This window comes from Oncorhynchus mykiss, chromosome 19 (assembly GCF_057628025.1).
Source record: "Oncorhynchus mykiss isolate SJ-2025 chromosome 19, ASM5762802v1, whole genome shotgun sequence".
Classification (NCBI taxonomy): domain Eukaryota; kingdom Metazoa; phylum Chordata; class Actinopteri; order Salmoniformes; family Salmonidae; genus Oncorhynchus; species Oncorhynchus mykiss.
Window position 1 is genome coordinate 13,231,391 of NC_143040.1, and position 22,143 is coordinate 13,253,533.

Below are 22,143 nucleotides of genomic sequence, written 5' to 3' on the forward strand. Positions count from 1 at the left end.
TTGATAGCCTGCATTTCATTCAATCTGAAAGCAGGTATAGGGCCAATACCACAACTATCTAATAGGCAGAATAATTACAGTGTAAACGTGATGTTTACATTAGGAGTGTTGAAAAACCTCCCTCCCCGCGATGCCTGCATCCGCCAATGACTGCAGCTATAGGTCACGGAGAAAGCGACGTGCCAGGTATGGCTGTTGTAGACTGCGTCGGTCCGGAGGAGGAGAGCTGGAGAGGAGACTGAGTAGAGCCAAAGGAAATAAGAGATTAGACAAACACAGCAAGCAGCATGCCGTTTGGGATGGTAACGCTTCCCACTGTCCGATACTATCATCACTAAGCACTGAACAAATCTACAAAGCGGTAAGTCCTTCGATAGGTTTTTTAATTACGTTACACATTTTCATAAACGCTTTCTTGCAGCTGGGGGGAATCCAGTTCGGAGGTTCATATCGTATTGACATCTAACTGGGCGTAGGCTAGGCTATCTGCCGATCTGCCCGTCTGTCTGTCTGTCTCTCTCTCAGGTTGAATATATTCGATTTGATTTATGTCACAATGACAATATAACGAATATGTTGTTGTTGTCCAAATCTATTCGTTGCCGTTTTGCCCATCCGTTGAAACGACAGCAAATGCAACTCTGTGCCTATGTTCCAGTTTTGATGCGCACTCCATCCAATGGGCATGCAGTGTGTGTGATCGTCAACATGGAAATTGTAACATTAGAATAAAAACACTGGTGGGCTATGTGATTGAAAGGAACAGCATTGAATTGGCTCTATATTCAATAAACAACTAAAGCAGACTAAGGAACACCTATTCGCAAGTATTTTGTAATTAGGCTAAAACCGGTCAAAAATGTCCCGGGCGGCGCACGTATCGATGTCCCTCCCTGTTGATGCGGTGGTGGCGGCTCGGGGCTGGGTCGTTCCCAACAGTGCCGCATTTGCACGTAGAACAGTGACAGTGTCAAATAAGGTAGGAGCCTACCAACCGCGATGCCTTTGCACAATGCGTCCAGGTCCCATTGATAACTGCAGTGGTGTAAAGTAACAAAGTCAAATCTAGTTTGAAGTAGACTACTACTTCATTATTCTGGGGGGATATCTGTACGTTACTTGAAGCCTACAACAGTGCATTCTGAAAGTTTTCAGACCCCTTGACTCTTTCCACATTTTGTTTGGTTACAGCCTTATTTAAAAAATATATATATATTTTTACTCACCAATCTACGCATAATACTCCACAATAACAAAGAAAAAACAGGTTTGCAAAAAAATGAAACATCACATTTACATAAGTATTCAGACCCTTTACTCAGTACTTTGTTGAAGTACCTTTGGCATTGATTACAGCCTTGAGTCTTCTTAGGTATGATGCTACAAGCTTGGCACATCTGTACTTGGGGAGTTTCTCCCATTCTTCTCTGCTGATCCTCTCAAGCTCTGTCAGGTTGGATGGGGAGTGTTGCTGCACAGCTATTTTCAGGTCTCTCCAGAGATGTTCGATTGGGTTCAAATCCGGACTCTGGCTGGGCCTCTCAAGGACATTCAGAGACTGGTCCCGAAGCCACTCCTGCGTTGTCTTGGCTGTGTGCTTAGGGTTGTTGTCCTGTTGGAAGGTCTGGGGCAGGTTTTCGTCAAGGATCTCTCTGTACTTTGCACAGTTCATCTTTCCCTTGATCCTGACATCCCCACAGCATGATGCTGCCACCACAATGCTTCACCGTAGGAATGGTATTGACCAGGTGATGAGCGGTGCCGAGTTTCCTCCAGACGTGACACTTGGCATTCAGGCCAAAGAGTTCAATATTGGTTTCATCAGACCAGAGAATCTTGCTTGTCATGGTCTGAGAGTCCTTTAGATGCCCTTTGGAAAACTACAAGCGGGCTATGTGCCTTTTACTGAGGATTGGCTTCCGTCTGGCCAATCTACTATACATGCCTGAGTGGTGGAGTGCTGCAGAGATGGTTGTCCTTCTGGAAGGTTCTCCTATCTCTACAGAGGATCTCTGGAGCTTTGTCATAGTGTCCATTAGAAGTCGACCGATTATGATTTTTCAACGCCGATACCGATTATTGGAGGACCAAAAAAAAGCAGATACCGATTAATCGGACAATTAAAAAAAAATGTATTTAGAATAATGACAATTACAACAATACTGAATGAAAACTTATTTTAACTTGATATAATACATCAATAAAATCAATTTAGCCTCAAATAAATAATGAAACATGTTCAATTTGGTTTAAATAATGCAAAAACAATGTGTTGGGGAAGTAAAAGTGCAATATGTGCCATGTAAAAAAGCTAACGTTTGAGTTCCTTGCTCAGAACATGAGAACATATGAAAGCTGGTGGTTCCTTTTAACATGAGGCTTCAATATTCCAAGGTAAGAGGTTTTATGTTGTAGTTAATATAGTATTTATAGGACTATTTCTCTCTATACCATTTGTATTTCATATACCTTTGACTATTGGATGTTCTTATAGGCACTATAGTATTGCCAGTGTAACAGTATACCTACCTGGGCTCGAAACCAGGAACACATCGACAACAGCCACACTCGAAGCAGCATTACCCATCGCTCCACTAAAGCCGCGGGGGGAATAACTACTCCAAGTCTCAGAGCGAGTGACGAAACCCCGCTAACTAGCTAGCCATTTCACATTGGTTACACCAGCCATTAGGCTGATAGGCTTGAAGTCATAAACAGCGCTGCGAAGAGCTGCTGGCAAAACGCACAAAAGTGCTGTTTGAATGAATGCTTACGAGCCTGCTGCTGCCTACTATCGCTCAGTCAGACTGCTCTATCAAATCATAGACTTAACTATAACATAACACACAGAAATACGAGCCTTTGGTCATTAATATGGTAGAATCCAGAAACTATCATTTCGAAAACAAAACGTTTATTATTTCAGTGAAATACGGGACCGTTCCGTATTTTATCTAACGGGTGGCATCCATAAGTCTAAATATTGCTGTTACATTGCACAACCTTCAATGTTATGTCATAATTACATACAATTCTGCCAAATTAGTTCGCAATGAGCAAGGCTGCCCAAACTGTTGCATATACCCTGACTCTGTGTGCAATGAACGTAAGAGAAGTGACACAATTTCACCAGGTTAATATTGCCTGCTAACCTGGATTTCTTTTAGCTAAATATGCAGGTTTAAAAATATTTACTTCTGTGTTTTGATTTTAAGAAAGGCATTGATGTTCATGGTTAGGTACACATTGGAGCAACGATACGCACCGCATCGATTATATGCAACGCAGGACACGCTAGATAAACTAGTAATATCATCAACCATGTGTAGTTATAACTAGTGATTATGATTGATTGATTGTTTTTTTATAAGATAAGTTTAATGCTAGCTTGCAACTTACCTTGGATCTACTGCATTCGCGTAACAGGCAAGCTCCTCATGGAGTGCAATGAGAGGCAGGTGGTTAGAGCGTTGAACTAGTTAACTGTAAGGTTGCAAGATCCCCCGAGCGAACAAGGTGAAAATCTGTCGTTTTGCCCCTGAACAAGGCAGATAACCCACCGTTCCTAGGCCATCATTGACAATAAGAATGTGTTCTTAACTGACTTGCCTAGTTAAATAAAGGTATAAACATTATTTTTTTTAAATAGGCAAAAATACAGATTTCCGATTGTTATGAAAACTTGAAATCGGCCCTAATTAATCGCCCTAATTAATCGGCCATTAATCGGCCATTCCGATTAACCGATTAATCGGTCGACCTCTAGTGTCCATCGGGTTCTTGGTCACCTCCCTGACCAAGGCCCTTCTCCCTTGATTGCTCAGTTTGGCTTGGCGGCCGGCTCTAGGAAGAGTCTTGGTGGTTCCAAACGTCTTCCATTTAAGAATGATGGAAGCAACTGTTTTCTTGGGGACCTTCAATGCTGCAGAATTTTTTGGGTACCTTTCCCCTGATCTGTGCCTTAACACAATCCTGTCTTGGAGCTCTACAGACAATTCCTTCGACCTCATGGCTTGGTTTTTGCTCTGACGTGCACTGTCAACTGTGGGACCTTAAATAGACAGGTGTGTGCCTTTCTAAATCATGTCCAATCAATTGAATTTATCACAGGTGGACTCCAATCAAGTTGTAGAAACATCTTAAGGATGATGAATGAAAACAGGATGCACCTGAGCTAAATTTCGAGTCTCATAGCAAAGTGTCTGAATACTTATGTAAATAAGGTATTTATGCTTTTTATTTTTAATACATTTGCAAACATTTCTAAAAACCTGTTTTCGCTTTGTCATTATCGGGTATTGTTTGTAGATTGATAAAAAAAAAAATATATATAGAATAATGCAGGAACGTAACAAAATGTGGAAAAAGTGAAGGGGTCTGAATACTTTCAGAATGCACTGTACTTTTTATTAGGCCTTATTGTCCCTGACACCAACAGTAGGCTAGGGTACTCGGTAATCGAATGCTTAGCAGGACAGGGAAGAATGGTCCAATTCATACAGTTATCAAGAGAACATCCTTGGTCATCCATACTGCCTCTGATCTGGCGAACTCACTTAACACAGATGCTTTGTTTGTAAATGATGTCTGAGTGTTTGTAAATGGTCTGTTGGTCAGTGTTGGAGTGTGCCCCTGGCTATCCATTAAAAAAAAAAGCTAATTGTGCCGTCTGGTTTGCTTAATATAAGGAATTTGGATGGATTTATAGCTTCTACTTTTGATACTTAAAGCTACAATATATAACTTTTTGGGTGACCCCAACCAAATGCACATAGAAATGTGAGTGATAGATATGTCATTCTCATTGAAAGCAAGTAAAAGAAGTGGTGTATCTATTCTATGTGCTCCATTTCTATGCTTCCCATTCTTAAGTGTTGTTTTTGTGTCTTTTACTTTCCGTTTTACACACCAGCTTCAAACAGCTTCAAATAAAATATTTTGGGTTATGGAAAATATATTTCACAGCAGTTTTCATGGTCCAATGATTCTCTACCTGTTTGTTTTGCCACATAAACTGAATTTAGGCAACCTATTACAATTTTAGCAACCAGGAAAAAATGGAGTTATTTCTGCGTAGTGCATCTTTAAGTGTATTTAAAAGCAGCTAGTTTTAGATTTTTACTCAAGTAGTATTCTACTGGGTGACTTTCACTTCCACTTCAGTCATTTTCTATTAGGATCTTTACTTTAACTCAAGGATGACAATTGGGTACTTTTTCCACAACTGGATAACTGTCGATGGTACAGTAAGGCCGTTATAAATAGAATGGAATGAGCTTCTCTCTGTTCTGTGTTCTATTTCCTCCCCATTCTAGTTTAGGTTACATAACACTCAAGGCTATTCCCCCTCCAGTGTTTCCGTATTAGGGAGGATTGTGTGAATTAGGCTCGGTACCCAACTCCCAATGGTAAAACTGAAAGAAATGACTCTTTCTAATTTCTTCCTCTAATCCCACCTGGTAAGCTTTGGGGGCAGAGATAAGCTTCTTTAGTGAGCAGGTCAGGGAGTCGTTTAGCCGCGCCTTTGTCTGCAACACTGGACTGGACTCACAGCTGGGCGCTTCTAATGATATTGATAAAGCCGCAGTAGGATTAAATTTAAGGTCAAAGGTTATTGTTGACGTGCGGAACAGATGGCACCCTATTCCCCTATTGGACCTTGTTAAAAGAAATGCACTAGGGTACCATTTGGAACTCAGTCCAGGGCTCTATCCAGCGGATTGATACGCTACAGTACCAGAGTACTTTTGGGCAGAAGTTGCTACCTGGCACAGAGCTAAAGAAAATAAACCACTTTACCGTTATGACTTTGCCAGTGACACTTTAGTTTATTTGACTTTTACTTTAAGAATATCATAGAATTATTACCAAACACCATGCGACAAGTAACCTCAGATGTGACTGCTTTTCCTATTTTGATTCACAGGTCTAGGATCAGCCATCGCTTATACCCAAATCATGACCGTAATTAGAGGGGAAAGTGTTTAACTGACTTTAAATGAGTGTCTAGGCCTAGGGGCTACTTTGTCCTACTTCTAGTTCTAAGAGGTGGTTTAGTCTGAGGGAACTTTTTGGCAGAAAATGACAGAAGACAGAAGAAACTGTTGTTGAGGAGCTGTCACCTTTACAAATAAATTGTGACTTGGTCTCTCTTTCTCTCCCTCTTTCACCTCACTCTTCACCTCTTTCATTCCTCATCTGCTCCCCCCTTTTCTCTCTCCATCTCTCTTGTTCTCCCTCTCTCTCTATCTCCTTACATTGTTCCTTGTCATGTTCTCTGAAGGAGGGTAATGATGACATCACAAATTCAGACTGATACAGTGTGATCCATCATTCCTGGCCTGACATTGACATGGCAACAGGCAGGAAGGGTGAGTCCTTGACTTCTATGTGTGTGTTTCTGTCTGTCTGTCTGTCTGTCTGTCTGTCTGTCTGTCTGTCTGTCTGTCTGTCTGTCTGTCTGTCTGTCTGTCTGCAACTGATATCGCCCAAACATTAATTCATTTATCTGCCAGCGATTGTCTCTAAGTGCATGGATTTTCAATTCCCTTCCCGCTGTTTGTAAAGCCCTAATACCATGTCAGACCTAAGTTATACTGATAGACCAAAACACTAACTCTCTCCCTCTCTCTCTGCTCTCTGTCTCACTCTCTCTCTCATAAAAGCGCAATGAAAACTTGCAGTCCTATACAGCTGCTTAGCTATGCATGAACGATGTGTGTGTGCGTGTGTTCAGTACGTGCCTGTGTGTGTATTTCTGTCCCTGACCGAGTCACGCCCTTACTGCCTCTTCCCCAGGGTCGACCTCAAAGGGAGGAAGCGTGCGTTTCCCTGACGACGAGGATGCCATGGGCTCCCCTGTTCACCGTGAGGACAAAGCCAAGGATTCTTCCATCCCTGCTCTCCCAGAGCCTGATGGGAACTTCCTGGTTAAGGTGGGCGGGGTTTGGAATATGAATGCTCGAATTGCTTGTGCCAAGTTCAGTAGGCAAACATTGTTGAACATTGCAGATTGAAATGTTATGAATAGAGCAGACATGATTCCTTATTCTACAGGTCATAGAGCCATGTTTGTTCTCCATAACATATTTCTACAACGTTATGCCCTGCTGAATGCACCCCTGATGGGTACCTACATAAGAACTACTTAACGCATTTCATAAGACGTGTGTGAGTATTTAATAAGTGTTCATATAATTTATACTGTGTTTCTCCTCTCTCTCTCTCTCTCTCTCTCTCTCTCTCTCTCACATACACTCTCTCTCTGTTCAGGTAGGGTTCCTGAGGAGTCTGCATCGTTATGAGATCGTCTTCACCCTCCCAGAGGTGCCTGTGCTGGGGAAAGATGTGTGCTCCCTCCCTTCCTCCTCATCACCGACTCCCAGACCCCTCCTCAAAGTCAACCGTGTCACACCCACACCAGAGGGTACGTTGGAGACCATGCATTAGGGCATGTCAAAGAAAACGTTAAACCGTTTTGCAATGGAAAATGAAAATGAGTGTTTCTTATTGGAGTCCAGGTATTCCCTTCCTGTTTCAATCAGTTTTTATACTGTTCGAAGCCTATTGAATGCGACCCAGGATAGAAACTGAGATGATTGCTTCTGTGTTCCTTGTACAGGATCCAAATCGTCCAAATGGATATGAATTGAGTAAATGGATATATTGGTAAAGATGGGTGCAGTGTAGACCTGAAAGTGGCAGAAAACCACTAACAAGGCATATCTAATCTCCCATGTGCCCCTCTGCCAACAAACATATTAGCACCATAACAAGACACTGTTTCTGTCATTACTGTAACCTACTATTACAGTAACTGGTATGTTATCAAACCTGTGAAACTTGAATGTTTGTCTGGATCACTGGTGAAGGTCTCTTCCTTCTTCTACTTTTTCTCCCCCTCCATCCCCTGTCCCCAATGAATACTTGTCTGGCGCAAAGGCGACAATTTCCCTACCTCTTCCTCTTTTATCACCTATTCTGCATTCTTTAGATCCGCTCTCCATCCCCTGTTCCCCTCCCAATGCCATCCGACCCATGGAGGGTGAGGCTCTGATCGGAATTACCAGAGGAATATAACCACTACCAGACAGTTATTACCAGAGGAATATAACCACCACCAGACAGTCATTACCAGAGGAATATAACCACTACCAGACAGTCATTACAAGAGGAATATAACCCCTACCAGACAGTCATTACCAGAGGAATATAACCACTACCAGACAGTCATTACCAGAGGAATATAACCACCACCAGACAGTCATTACCAGATGTATATAACCACTACCAGACAGTCATTACCAGAGGAATATAAACACTACCAGACAGTCATTACCAGAGGAATATAACCACTACCAGACAGTCATTACCAGAGGAATATAACCACTACCAGACAGTCATTACCAGAGGAATATAACCACTACCAGACAGTCATTACCAGAGGAATATAACCACCACCAGACAGTCATTACCAGAGGAATATAACCACTACCAGACAGTCATTACCAGAGGAATATAACCACCACCAGACAGTCATTACCAGAGGAATATAACCACCACCAGACAGTCATTACCAGAGGAATATAACCACTACCAGACAGTCATTATCAGAGGAATATAACCACCACCAGACAGTCATTACCAGAGGAATATAACCACCACCAGACAGTCATTACCAGAGGAATATAACCACTACCAGACAGTCATTACCAGGGGAATATAACCACTACCAGACAGTCATTACCAGAGGAATATAACCACCACCAGACAGTCATTACCAGAGGAATATAACCACTACCAGACAGTCATTATCAGAGGAATATAACCACCACCAGACAGTCATTACCAGAGGAATATAACCACTACCAGACAGTCATTACCAGAGGAATATAACCACCACCAGACAGTCATTACCAGAGGAATATAACCACGACCAGACAGTCATTACCAGAGGAATATAACCACCACTAGACAGTCATTACCAGAGGAATATAACCATCACTAGACAGTCATTACCAGAGGAATATAACCACTACCAGACAGTCATTACCAAAGGAATATAACCACCACTAGACAGTCATTACCAGAGGAATATAACCACTACCAGACAGTCATTACCAGAGGAATATAACCACTACCAGACAGTCATTACCAGAGGAATATAACCACCACCAGACAGTCATTACCAGAGGAATATAACCACCACCAGACAGTCATTACCAGAGGAATATAACCATCACTAGACAGTCATTACCAGAGGAATATAACCACCACTAGACAGTCATTACCAGAGGAATATAACCATCACTAGACACTCATTACCAGAGGAATATAACCACTACCAGACAGTCATTACCAGAGGAATATAACCACCACTAGACAGTCATTACCAGAGGAATATAACCACTACCAGACAGTCATTACCAGAGGAATATAACCACTACCAGACAGTCATTACCAGAGGAATATAACCACCACCAGACAGTCATTACCAGAGGAATATAACCACCACCAGACAGTCATTACCAGAGGAATATAACCATCACTAGACAGTCATTACCAGAGGAATATAACCATCACTAGACAGTCATTACCAGAGGAATATAACCACTACCAGACAGTCATTACCAGAGGAATATAACCACTACCAGACAGTCATTACCAGAGGAATATAACCACTACCAGACAGTCATTACCAGAGGAATATAACCACCACCAGACAGTTATTACCAGAGGAATATAACCACTACCAGACAGTCATTACCAGAGGAATATAACCACTACCAGACAGTCATTACCAGAGGAATATAACCACCACCAGACAGTCATTACCAGAGGAATATAACCACCACCAGACAGTCATTACCAGAGGAATATAACCACTACCAGACAGTCATTACCAGAGGAATATAACCACTACCAGACAGTCATTACCAGAGGAATACAACCACCACCAGACAGTCATTACCAGAGGAATATAACCACCACCAGACAGTCATTACCAGAGGAATATAACCACTACCAGACAGTCATTACCAGAGGAATATAACCACCACTAGACAGTCATTACCAGAGGAATATAACCACTACCAGACAGTTATTACCAGAGGAATATAACCACTACCAGACAGTTATTACCAGAGGAATATAACCACTACCAGACAGTCATTACCAGACGAATATAACCACCACTAGACAGTCATTACCAGAGGAATATAACCACCACTAGACAGTTATTACCAGAGGAATATAACCACCCTCAGACAGTCATTACCAGAGGAATATAACCACCACCAGACAGTCATTTCCAGAGGAATATAACCACCACCAGACAGTCATTACCAGAGGAATATAACCACCACCAGACAGTCATTACCAGAGGAATATAACCACCACCAGACAGTCATTACCAGAGGAATAAAACCACCACCAGACAGTCATTTCCAGAGGAATATAACCACTACCAGACAGTTATTACCAGAGGAATATAACCACTACCAGACAGTCATTACCAGAGGAATATAACCACCACCAGACAGTCATTTCCAGAGGAATATAACCACTACCAGACAGTTATTACCAGAGGAATATAACCACTACCAGACAGTCATTACCAGAGGAATATAACCACTACCAGACAGTCATTACCAGAGCAATATAACCACCACTAGACAGTTATTACCAGAGGAATATAACCACTACCAGACAGTTATTACCAGAGGAATATAACCACCCTCAGACAGTCATTACCAGAGGAATATAACCACCACTAGACAGTTATTACCAGAGGAATATAACCACTACCAGACAGTCATTACCAGAGGAATATAACGCTACCAGACAGTCATTACCAGAGGAATATAACCACCACCAGACAGTCATTACCAGAGGAATATAACCACTACCAGACAGTCATTATCAGAGGAATATAACCACCACCAGACAGTCATTACCAGAGGAATATAACCACTACCAGACAGTCATTACCAGAGGAATATAACCACTACCAGACAGTCATTACCAGAGCAATATAACCACCACTAGACAGTTATTACCAGAGGAATATAACCACTACTAGACAGTCATTACCAGAGGAATATAACCACCACCAGACAGTCATTTCCAGAGGAATATAACCACTACCAGACAGTTATTACCAGAGGAATATAACCACTACCAGACAGTCATTACCAGAGGAATATAACCACTACCAGACAGTCATTACCAGAGCAATATAACCACCACTAGACAGTCATTACCAGAGGAATATAACCACCACCAGACAGTTATTACCAGAGGAATATAACCACTACCAGACAGTCATTACCAGAGGAATATAACCACTACCAGACAGTCATTACCAGAGGAATATAACCACTACCAGACAGTCATTACCAGAGGAATATAACCACCACCAGACAGTCATTACCAGAGGAATATAACCACCACCAGACAGTCATTACCAGAGGAATATAACCACTACCAGACAGTCATTACCAGAGGAATATAACCACTACCAGACAGTCATTACCAGAGGAATATAACCACCACCAGACAGTCATTACCAGAGGAATATAACCACCACCAGACAGTCATTACCAGAGGAATATAACCACTACCAGACAGTCATTACCAGAGGAATATAACCACCCTCAGACAGTCATTGCCAGAGGAATATAACCACCACCAGACAGTCATTTCCAGAGGAATATAACCACCACCAGACAGTCATTACCAGAGGAATATAACCACCACCAGACAGTCATTACCAGAGGAATATAACCACCACCAGACAGTCATTACCAGAGGAATATAACCACCACCAGACAGTCATTTCCAGAGGAATATAACCACTACCAGACAGTTATTACCAGAGGAATATAACCACTACCAGACAGTCATTACCAGAGGAATATAACCACTACCAGACAGTCATTACCAGAGCAATATAACCACCACTAGACAGTTATTACCAGAGGAATATAACCACTACCAGACAGTTATTACCAGAGGAATATAACCACCCTCAGACAGTCATTACCAGAGGAATATAACCACCACTAGACAGTTATTACCAGAGGAATATAACCACTACCAGACAGTCATTACCAGAGGAATATAACCACTACCAGACAGTCATTACCAGAGGAATATAACCACCACCAGACAGTCATTACCAGAGGAATATAACCACTACCAGACAGTCATTATCAGAGGAATATAACCACTACCAGACAGTCATTATCAGAGGAATATAACCACCACCAGACAGTCATTACCAGAGGAATATAACCACTACCAGACAGTCATTACCAGAGGAATATAACCACCACCAGACAGTCATTACCAGAGGAATATAACCACGACCAGACAGTCATTACCAGAGGAATATAACCACCACTAGACAGTCATTACCAGAGGAATATAACCATCACTAGACAGTCATTACCAGAGGAATATAACCACTACCAGACAGTCATTACCAGAGGAATATAACCACCACTAGACAGTCATTACCAGAGGAATATAACCATCACTAGACAGTCATTACCAGAGGAATATAACCATCACTAGACAGTCATTACCAGAGGAATATAACCACTACCAGACAGTCATTACCAGAGGAATATAACCACTACCAGACATTCATTACCAGAGGAATATAACCACTACCAGACAGTCATTACCAGAGGAATATAACCACTACCAGACAGTCATTACCAGAGGAATATAACCACTACCAGACAGTCATTACCAGAGGAATATAACCACCACCAGACAGTCATTACCAGAGGAATATAACCACCACCAGACAGTCATTACCAGAGGAATATAACAAATACCAGACAGTCATTACCAGAGGAATATAACCACCACTAGACAGTCATTACCAGAGGAATATAACCACTACCAGACAGTTATTACCAGAGGAATATAACCACTACCAGACAGTTATTACCAGAGGAATATAACCACTACCAGACAGTCATTACCAGAGGAATATAACCACTACCAGACAGTTATTACCAGAGGAATATAACCACCCTCAGACAGTCATTACCAGAGGAATATAACCACCACTAGACAGTTATTACCAGAGGAATATAACCACTACCAGACAGTCATTACCAGAGGAATATAACCACTACCAGACAGTCATTACCAGAGGAATATAACCACCACCAGACAGTCATTACCAGAGGAATATAACCACTACCAGACAGTCATTATCAGAGGAATATAACCACTACCAGACAGTCATTATCAGAGGAATATAACCACCACCAGACAGTCATTACCAGAGGAATATAACCACTACCAGACAGTCATTACCAGAGGAATATAACCACCACCAGACAGTCATTACCAGAGGAATATAACCACGACCAGACAGTCATTACCAGAGGAATATAACCACCACTAGACAGTCATTACCAGAGGAATATAACCATCACTAGACAGTCATTACCAGAGGAATATAACCACTACCAGACAGTCATTACCAGAGGAATATAACCACCACTAGACAGTCATTACCAGAGGAATATAACCATCACTAGACAGTCATTACCAGAGGAATATAACCATCACTAGACAGTCATTACCAGAGTAATATAACCACTACCAGACAGTCATTACCAGAGGAATATAACCACTACCAGACAGTCATTACCAGAGGAATATAACCACCACCAGACAGTCATTACCAGAGGAATATAACCACCACCAGACAGTCATTACCAGAGGAATATAACCACTACCAGACAGTCATTACCAGAGGAATATAACCACTACCAGACAGTCATTACCAGAGGAATATAACCACCACCAGACAGTCGTTACCAGAGGAATATAACCACCACCAGACAGTCATTACCAGAGGAATATAACCACTACCAGACAGTCATTACCAGAGGAATATAACCACCACTAGACAGTCATTACCAGTGGAATATAACCACTACCAGACAGTTATTACCAGAGGAATATAACCACTACCAGACAGTTATTACCAGAGGAATATAACCACTACCAGACAGTCATTACCAGACGAATATAACCACCACTAGACAGTTATTACCAGAGGAATATAACCACCCTCAGACAGTCATTACCAGAGGAATATAACCACCACCAGACAGTCATTTCCAGAGGAATATAACCACCACCAGACAGTCATTACCAGAGGAATATAACCACCACCAGACAGTCATTACCAGAGGAATATAACCACCACCAGACAGTCATTACCAGAGGAATATAACCACCACCAGACAGTCATTTCCAGAGGAATATAACCACTACCAGACAGTCATTACCAGAGGAATATAACCACTACCAGACAGTCATTACCAGAGCAATATAACCACCACTAGACAGTTATTACCAGAGGAATATAACCACCACTAGACAGTCATTACCAGAGGAATATAACCATCACTAGACAGTCATTACCAGAGGAATATAACCATCACTAGACAGTCATTACCAGAGGAATATAACCACTACCAGACAGTCGTTACCAGAGGAATATAACCACTACCAGACAGTCATTACCAGAGGAATATAACCACCACCAGACAGTCATTACCAGACGAATATAACCACTACCAGACAGTCATTACCAGAGGAATATAACCACTACCAGACAGTTATTACCAGAGGAATATAACCACCCTCAGACAGTCATTACCAGAGGAATATAACCACCACTAGACAGTTATTACCAGAGGAATATAACCACTACCAGACAGTCATTACCAGAGGAATATAACCACTACCAGACAGTCATTACCAGAGGAATATAACCACCACCAGACAGTCATTACCATAGGAATATAACCACTACCAGACAGTCATTATCAGAGGAATATAACCACCACCAGACAGTCATTACCAGAGGAATATAACCACTACCAGACAGTCATTACCAGAGGAATATAACCACCACCAGACAGTCATTACCAGAGGAATATAACCACGACCAGACAGTCATTACCAGAGGAATATAACCACCACTAGACAGTCATTACCAGAGGAATATAACCATCACTAGACAGTCATTACCAGAGGAATATAACCACTACCAGACAGTCATTACCAGAGGAATATAACCACCACTAGACAGTCATTACCAGAGGAATATAACCATCACTAGACAGTCATTACCAGAGGAATATAACCATCACTAGACAGTCATTACCAGAGGAATATAACCACTACCAGACAGTCATTACCAGAGGAATATAACCACTACCAGACAGTCATTACCAGAGGAATATAACCACCACCAGACAGTCATTACCAGACGAATATAACCACTACCAGACAGTCATTACCAGAGGAATATAACCACCACAAGACAGTTATTACCAGAGGAATATAACCACCACTAGACAGTTATTACCATAGGAATATAACCACTACCAGACAGTTATTACCAGAGGAATATAACCACCCTCAGACAGTCATTACCAGAGGAATATAACCACCACTAGACAGTTATTACCAGAGGAATATAACCACTACCAGACAGTCATTACCAGATGAATATAACCACTACCAGACAGTCATTACCAGAGGAATATAACCACCACCAGACAGTCATTACCAGAGGAATATAACCACTACCAGACAGTCATTATCAGAGGAATATAACCACCACCAGACAGTCATTACCAGAGGAATATAACCACTACCAGACAGTCATTACCAGAGGAATATAACCACCACCAGACAGTCATTACCAGAGGAATATAACCACGACCAGACAGTCATTACCAGAGGAATATAACCACCACTAGACAGTCATTACCAGAGGAATATAACCATCACTAGACAGTCATTACCAGAGGAATATAACCACTACCAGACAGTCATTACCAGAGGAATATAACCACCACTAGACAGTCAGTACCAGAGGAATATAACCATCACTAGACAGTCATTACCAGAGGAATATAACCATCACTAGACAGTCATTACCAGAGGAATATAACCACCACCAGACAGTCATTACCAGAGGAATATAACCACTACCAGACAGTCATTACCAGAGCAATATAACCACCACTAGACAGTTATTACCAGAGGAATATAACCACCACTAGACAGTCATTACCAGAGGAATATAACCATCACTAGACAGTCATTACCAGAGGAATATAACCATCACTAGACAGTCATTACCAGAGGAATATAACCACTACCAGACAGTCATTACCAGAGGAATATAACCACTACCAGACAGTCATTACCAGAGGAATATAACCACCACCAGACAGTCATTACTAGACGAATATAACCACTACCAGACAGTCATTACCAGAGGAATATAACCACCACAAGACAGTTATTACCAGAGGAATATAACCACCACTAGACAGTTATTACCAGAGGAATATAACCACTACCAGACAGTCATTACCAGAGGAATATAACCACTACCAGACAGTCATTACCAGAGGAATATAACCACCACCAGACAGTCATTACCAGAGGAATATAACCACTACCAGACAGTCATTATCAGAGGAATATAACCACCACCAGACAGTCATTACCAGAGGAATATAACCACTACCAGACAGTCATTACCAGAGGAATATAACCACCACCAGACAGTCATTACCAGAGGAATATAACCACGACCAGACAGTCATTACCAGAGGAATATAACCACCACTAGACAGTCATTACCAGAGGAATATAACCATCACTAGACAGTCATTACCAGAGGAATATAACCACTACCAGACAGTCATTACCAGAGGAATATAACCACCACTAGACAGTCATTACCAGAGGAATATAACCATCACTAGACAGTCATTACCAGAGGAATATAACCATCACTAGACAGTCATTACCAGAGGAATATAACCACTACCAGACAGTCATTACCAGAGGAATATAACCACTACCAGACAGTCATTACCAGAGGAATATAACCACCACCAGACAGTCATTACCAGACGAATATAACCACTACCAGACAGTCATTACCAGAGGAATATAACCACCACAAGACAGTTATTACCAGAGGAATATAACCACCACTAGACAGTTATTACCATAGGAATATAACCACTACCAGACAGTTATTACCAGAGGAATATAACCACCCTCAGACAGTCATTACCAGAGGAATATAACCACCACTAGACAGTTATTACCAGAGGAATATAACCACTACCAGACAGTCATTACCAGATGAATATAACCACTACCAGACAGTCATTACCAGAGGAATATAACCACCACCAGACAGTCATTACCAGAGGAATATAACCACTACCAGACAGTCATTATCAGAGGAATATAACCACCACCAGACAGTCATTACCAGAGGAATATAACCACTACCAGACAGTCATTACCAGAGGAATATAACCACCACCAGACAGTCATTACCAGAGGAATATAACCACGACCAGACAGTCATTACCAGAGGAATATAACCACCACTAGACAGTCATTACCAGAGGAATATAACCATCACTAGACAGTCATTACCAGAGGAATATAACCACTACCAGACAGTCATTACCAGAGGAATATAACCACCACTAGACAGTCAGTACCAGAGGAATATAACCATCACTAGACAGTCATTACCAGAGGAATATAACCATCACTAGACAGTCATTACCAGAGGAATATAACCACCACCAGACAGTCATTACCAGAGGAATATAACCACTACCAGACAGTCATTACCAGAGCAATATAACCACCACTAGACAGTTATTACCAGAGGAATATAACCACCACTAGACAGTCATTACCAGAGGAATATAACCATCACTAGACAGTCATTACCAGAGGAATATAACCATCACTAGACAGTCATTACCAGAGGAATATAACCACTACCAGACAGTCATTACCAGAGGAATATAACCACTACCAGACAGTCATTACCAGAGGAATATAACCACCACCAGACAGTCATTACTAGACGAATATAACCACTACCAGACAGTCATTACCAGAGGAATATAACCACCACAAGACAGTTATTACCAGAGGAATATAACCACCACTAGACAGTTATTACCAGAGGAATATAACCACTACCAGACAGTTATTACCAGAGGAATATAACCACCCTCAGACAGGGCTCATAAGTAAGCATTTCACTGTAAGGTCCACACCTGCACATGTGACCAATACAATTTGATTTGTTTCCCTGGCTTCGTCCCAAATGTCCCCTTGTCACCCCATTCCCTATACAGTGCACTGCTTTTGACCAGTGCCCACATGGCAGGCCCATAGTCCTTTGGACAAAGGTAGTACACAATATAGGGAATAGGGCACCATTTGAATTGTAGGGGGAAAGAATCTGATCTCCCCTCTGGGCTTTCAGAGTGGCTTCCTGTAAGAGAACCCTGGGTTGTGTCATGGAGAGCAGCCTATTCTATTAACTTGAAACATTGAATATTCCCTATAGGCCCTGATCAAATTAGTGTACTATATAGGGAATATGGTGGCATTTCAGACACAGATTTTATGGTATGTGGGGAACTATGGCGAATTACATTGAAGTAAATACTGGTTATAAATACTCAATAGACTACTGTCTCTCAGTCTTACGTTACTTCTGTCTGTTTGATGACTTTTTGTCTCTGTCTTCATGTCACTCTTTCCCGACCATTCCTGTCCTTGTATTATTGACTGCCTCCATCTTTCTCTCCTTTTTTCTGTCTTTCTTTTTTCTCTCCCTTTCTTTTTCTACCTCTGTCTGTCTCCCTCCCTCTCTCCACCCTGTCTCCCTCCCTCTCTCCTCCATTCCCTGTCTCCCTCCCTCTCTCCATCCATTCCCTGTCTCCCTCCCTCTCTCCGTCCATTCCCTGTCTCCCTCCCTCTCTCCGTCCATTCCCTGTCTCCCTCCCTCTCTCCGTTCATTCCCTGTCTCCCTCCCTCTCTCCGTTCATTCCCTGTCTCCCTCCCTCTCTCCGTCCATTCCCTGTCTCTCTCCCTCTCTCCATCCATTCCCTGTCTCTCTCCCTCTCTCCATCCATTCCTTGTTTCTCTTGGTCCATCTGCCATCTCCTGCTATCTCCCTCCCTCCCTCCCTCCCTCCCTCCCTCCCTCCCTCCCTCCCTCCCTCCCTCCCTCCCTCCCTCCCTCCCTCCCTCCCTCCCTCTAGGTGGGGTGAAGGTGACGTGTGAGTACACCACCCATCAGGAGGGGGTGCTGCAGGAGGAGCTGACCCTGGTCAGCCGGGGGAAGAAGGACCAACGTCTGCGGGTCAGACTACAGGCCCGGGTCATGGGTGAGTTACTCCTGTGTGCCTGGTCATGTGGACACAGTCATACACACAGAAACACACACAGTGACACACATACTGATCATCTGGGCAGTAACCCTGTGTTAATAGGGGAAATATCTGCAGTTAGTTACTTATGGTATTTACAGTAAGGCATACTGCTGAGTTAAATGCTATTATGCAACAGATGTACTATGTATGGCCTGTCAGTGTTAAAGGGTGGACAGCACCCTCTGGTGGACTAAGAGGTCTCTGCAACTTCCTCTACATCACACACTCACTATGATCCTTTACTCAGCAAAATAACAGTGACTCTTCCGCTCTCTTTCTCAATCTCCCTACCTCTCTCTTTCTCTCTCTCGCCCTATCTCTTACCCGCCAACCCAATCTACCCCACCCTCTCCCTCCTTCCTTCTCTCTTCTCCCTATCTCTCCCTCCCTCCCCCTCTCCCTCTCTCTGTAGATCGTCACCATGGTACTCCTATGCTGCTGGAGGGGGTGCGGTGTCTGGGGGCGGAGAAAGAAAAAAGGAAATGAGCCGTCTGTCCCTTTATATCTTCCCCCTCCTGTAGAGACCAGCCATCATCCATCCCTTTATATCATCCCCTACTGTAGAGACCAGCCATCATCTATCCCTTTATATCTTCCCCCTCCTGTAGAGACCAGCCATCGTCCGTCCCTTTATATCTTCCCCCTCCTGTAGAGACCAGCCATCATCCATCCCTTTATATCTTCCCCCTCCTGTAGAGACCAGCCATCATCCGTCACTTTATATCTTCCCCCTCCTGTAGAGACCAGCCATCATCCGTCACTTTATATCTTCCCCCTCCTGTAGAGACCAGCCATCATCCGTCACTTTATATCTTCCCCCTCCTGTAGAGACCAGACATCATCCGTCCCTTTATATCTTCCCCCTCCTGTAGAGACCAGCCATCATCCGTCACTTTATATCTTACTCCTCCTGTAGAGACCAGCCATCGTCCATCCCTTTATGTCTTACTCCTCCTGTAGAGACCAGCCATCATCCGTTCATTTATATCTTCCCCCTCCTGTAGAGACCAGCCATCATCCGTCACTTTATATCTTCCCCCTCCTGTAGAGACCAGACATCATCCGTCCCTTTATATCTTCCCCCTCCTGTAGAGACCAGCCATCATCCGTCACTTTATATCTTACTCCTCCTGTAGAGACCAGCCATCGTCCATCCCTTTATGTCTTACTCCTCCTGTAGAGACCAGCCATCATCCGTTCATTTATATCTTTCCCCTCCTGTAGAGACCAGCCATCATCCGTCACTTTATATCTTACTCCTCCTGTAGAGACCAGCCATCGTCCATCCCTTTATGTCTTACTCCTCCTGTAGAGACCAGCCATCATCCGTTCATTTATATCTTCCCCCTCCTGTAGAGACCAGCTGTCGTAGTGGAACAAAACCAGCACTTACCTGCACTTAGCCACACACATGCATGCACCCGTAGTGGCACACACACACCTGAGGAGGCTGATGGGAGGTGCTATAGGGACGGCTTAGTGTAAAGACTGGAATGGAACATGTGGAACAGTATCAAACATTTAGAAACCACGTTTGACTCCGTTCCATGAATTCCATTCCAGCCATTACAATGAGCCCATCCTCCTATAGCTCCTCCCACCAGCCTCCTCTGACACACAAACACACACACACACACACACACACACACAAACTGTTTTTTTTGTGATTAGCCCTGTAATGAAGACCAAGGTGTCCATGATCACTTATAGTTCCCCAAATGTAAAATGACACATTGCTCAGTGAGGGAGCCAATGTGTTTCCAACATCCACTGTAGGTCCATTATATAACCAGGCACTGCAGCTCTTTGCTTCTCGTCCCTTCTGTCGTTCTGCAACAAGAGCCAAGCGTCAACCAGCCTTAAACGATCAGAAATAATATTTAACATTTTAATTATCCACGTTAATATAACCTGTCATTGTATTATGATTTACACTGAGTGGACAAAACAGTAAGAACACCTTCCTAATATTGAGTTGCACCCCCCCATTCACACTCTGAATGTCACACATACACAATCCATGTCTCAATTCTCTCAAGGCTTAAAAATCCTTCTTTTTAGCCTGTCTCCTCCCCTTCATGTACACCGATTTGAAGTGTATTTAACAGGTGACATCAATAAGGGATCATAGATTTCACTTGGATTCACTTGTTCAGTCTGTCAAGGAAAGAGCAGGTGTTCTTAATGCTTTGTCCACTCGTTGTACAGTATGTGTTCTGTGTGAGCGCCACCTTTCACCAACTATGTAAGAGTATGCCTTTTAGTCTATGTGTCCTGCAAAACTGTCTCTGTATTGTACTAGATTCTCCTATATCTCTGTCAGTAAATAAAATATCATGTCAACTGTTAACCTGTAGATGTACACTATTGTTTTCCAGTGTTCTGAAATTCATTGTGTCCTACAGGATCCATATCATTTTCTTTGACTCATGATAAGGTATATTATATATATATACATTGTGGTTGTTGAAGACTAGTGGTGGTGTTCAAGTATAGACGACAGCCACCATATAATGTAATGGAGATAGTGTCGGAGAGGGCAGAAACACTGGCATCGAGCCAGCACAGAACTGGTCCACTGGCTCAATTCCCAGACTCTTTGCCTTCATAAAACAAGGAGACAGTCGAGCTGAGAGTTGAAGGCGGGTAGAAAACACAAACCACACTTCATAGAAGAAGCTCCTCTAACTGTTTTTTCTTTCTTATTTCATCTCACCGGAGTCAATAGGTTTTGCATTCTACTTCCTAACATATTTTAGTCTAAGATACAAGTTTCTGAAATATATATCCAAAGCTACCTCCCACAAACCCTAACTATG

The 22,143-nt window shown here is 42.6% G+C and overlaps 1 protein-coding gene across 1 annotated transcript; it reads left to right on the forward strand.

Annotated features, from left to right (window-relative positions):
* Nucleotides 1-21: 21 nt before the first annotated feature.
* Nucleotides 22-21,674, forward strand: LOC118941386 (adipose-secreted signaling protein). Its single transcript, XM_090210139.1, has 6 exons — nucleotides 22-361; nucleotides 6,284-6,371; nucleotides 6,799-6,935; nucleotides 7,273-7,426; nucleotides 19,154-19,279; nucleotides 19,737-21,674. Exons 2-6 carry the CDS (start codon nucleotides 6,353-6,355, stop codon nucleotides 19,808-19,810), a joined length of 510 nt encoding a protein of 169 aa, XP_090066265.1. The 5' UTR covers nucleotides 22-361; nucleotides 6,284-6,352; the 3' UTR covers nucleotides 19,811-21,674.
* The last annotated feature ends 469 nt before the right edge of the window (nucleotides 21,675-22,143 follow it).

Coding starts and splice junctions, on each gene's coding strand:
- LOC118941386 (XM_090210139.1), top strand. Junction 7,427..19,153: donor TGTCACACCCACACCAGAGG/GTACGTTGGAGA, acceptor CCCTCCCTCTAG/GTGGGGTGAAGGTGACGTGT. Junction 19,280..19,736: donor ACTACAGGCCCGGGTCATGG/GTGAGTTACTCC, acceptor CTCTCTCTGTAG/ATCGTCACCATGGTACTCCT.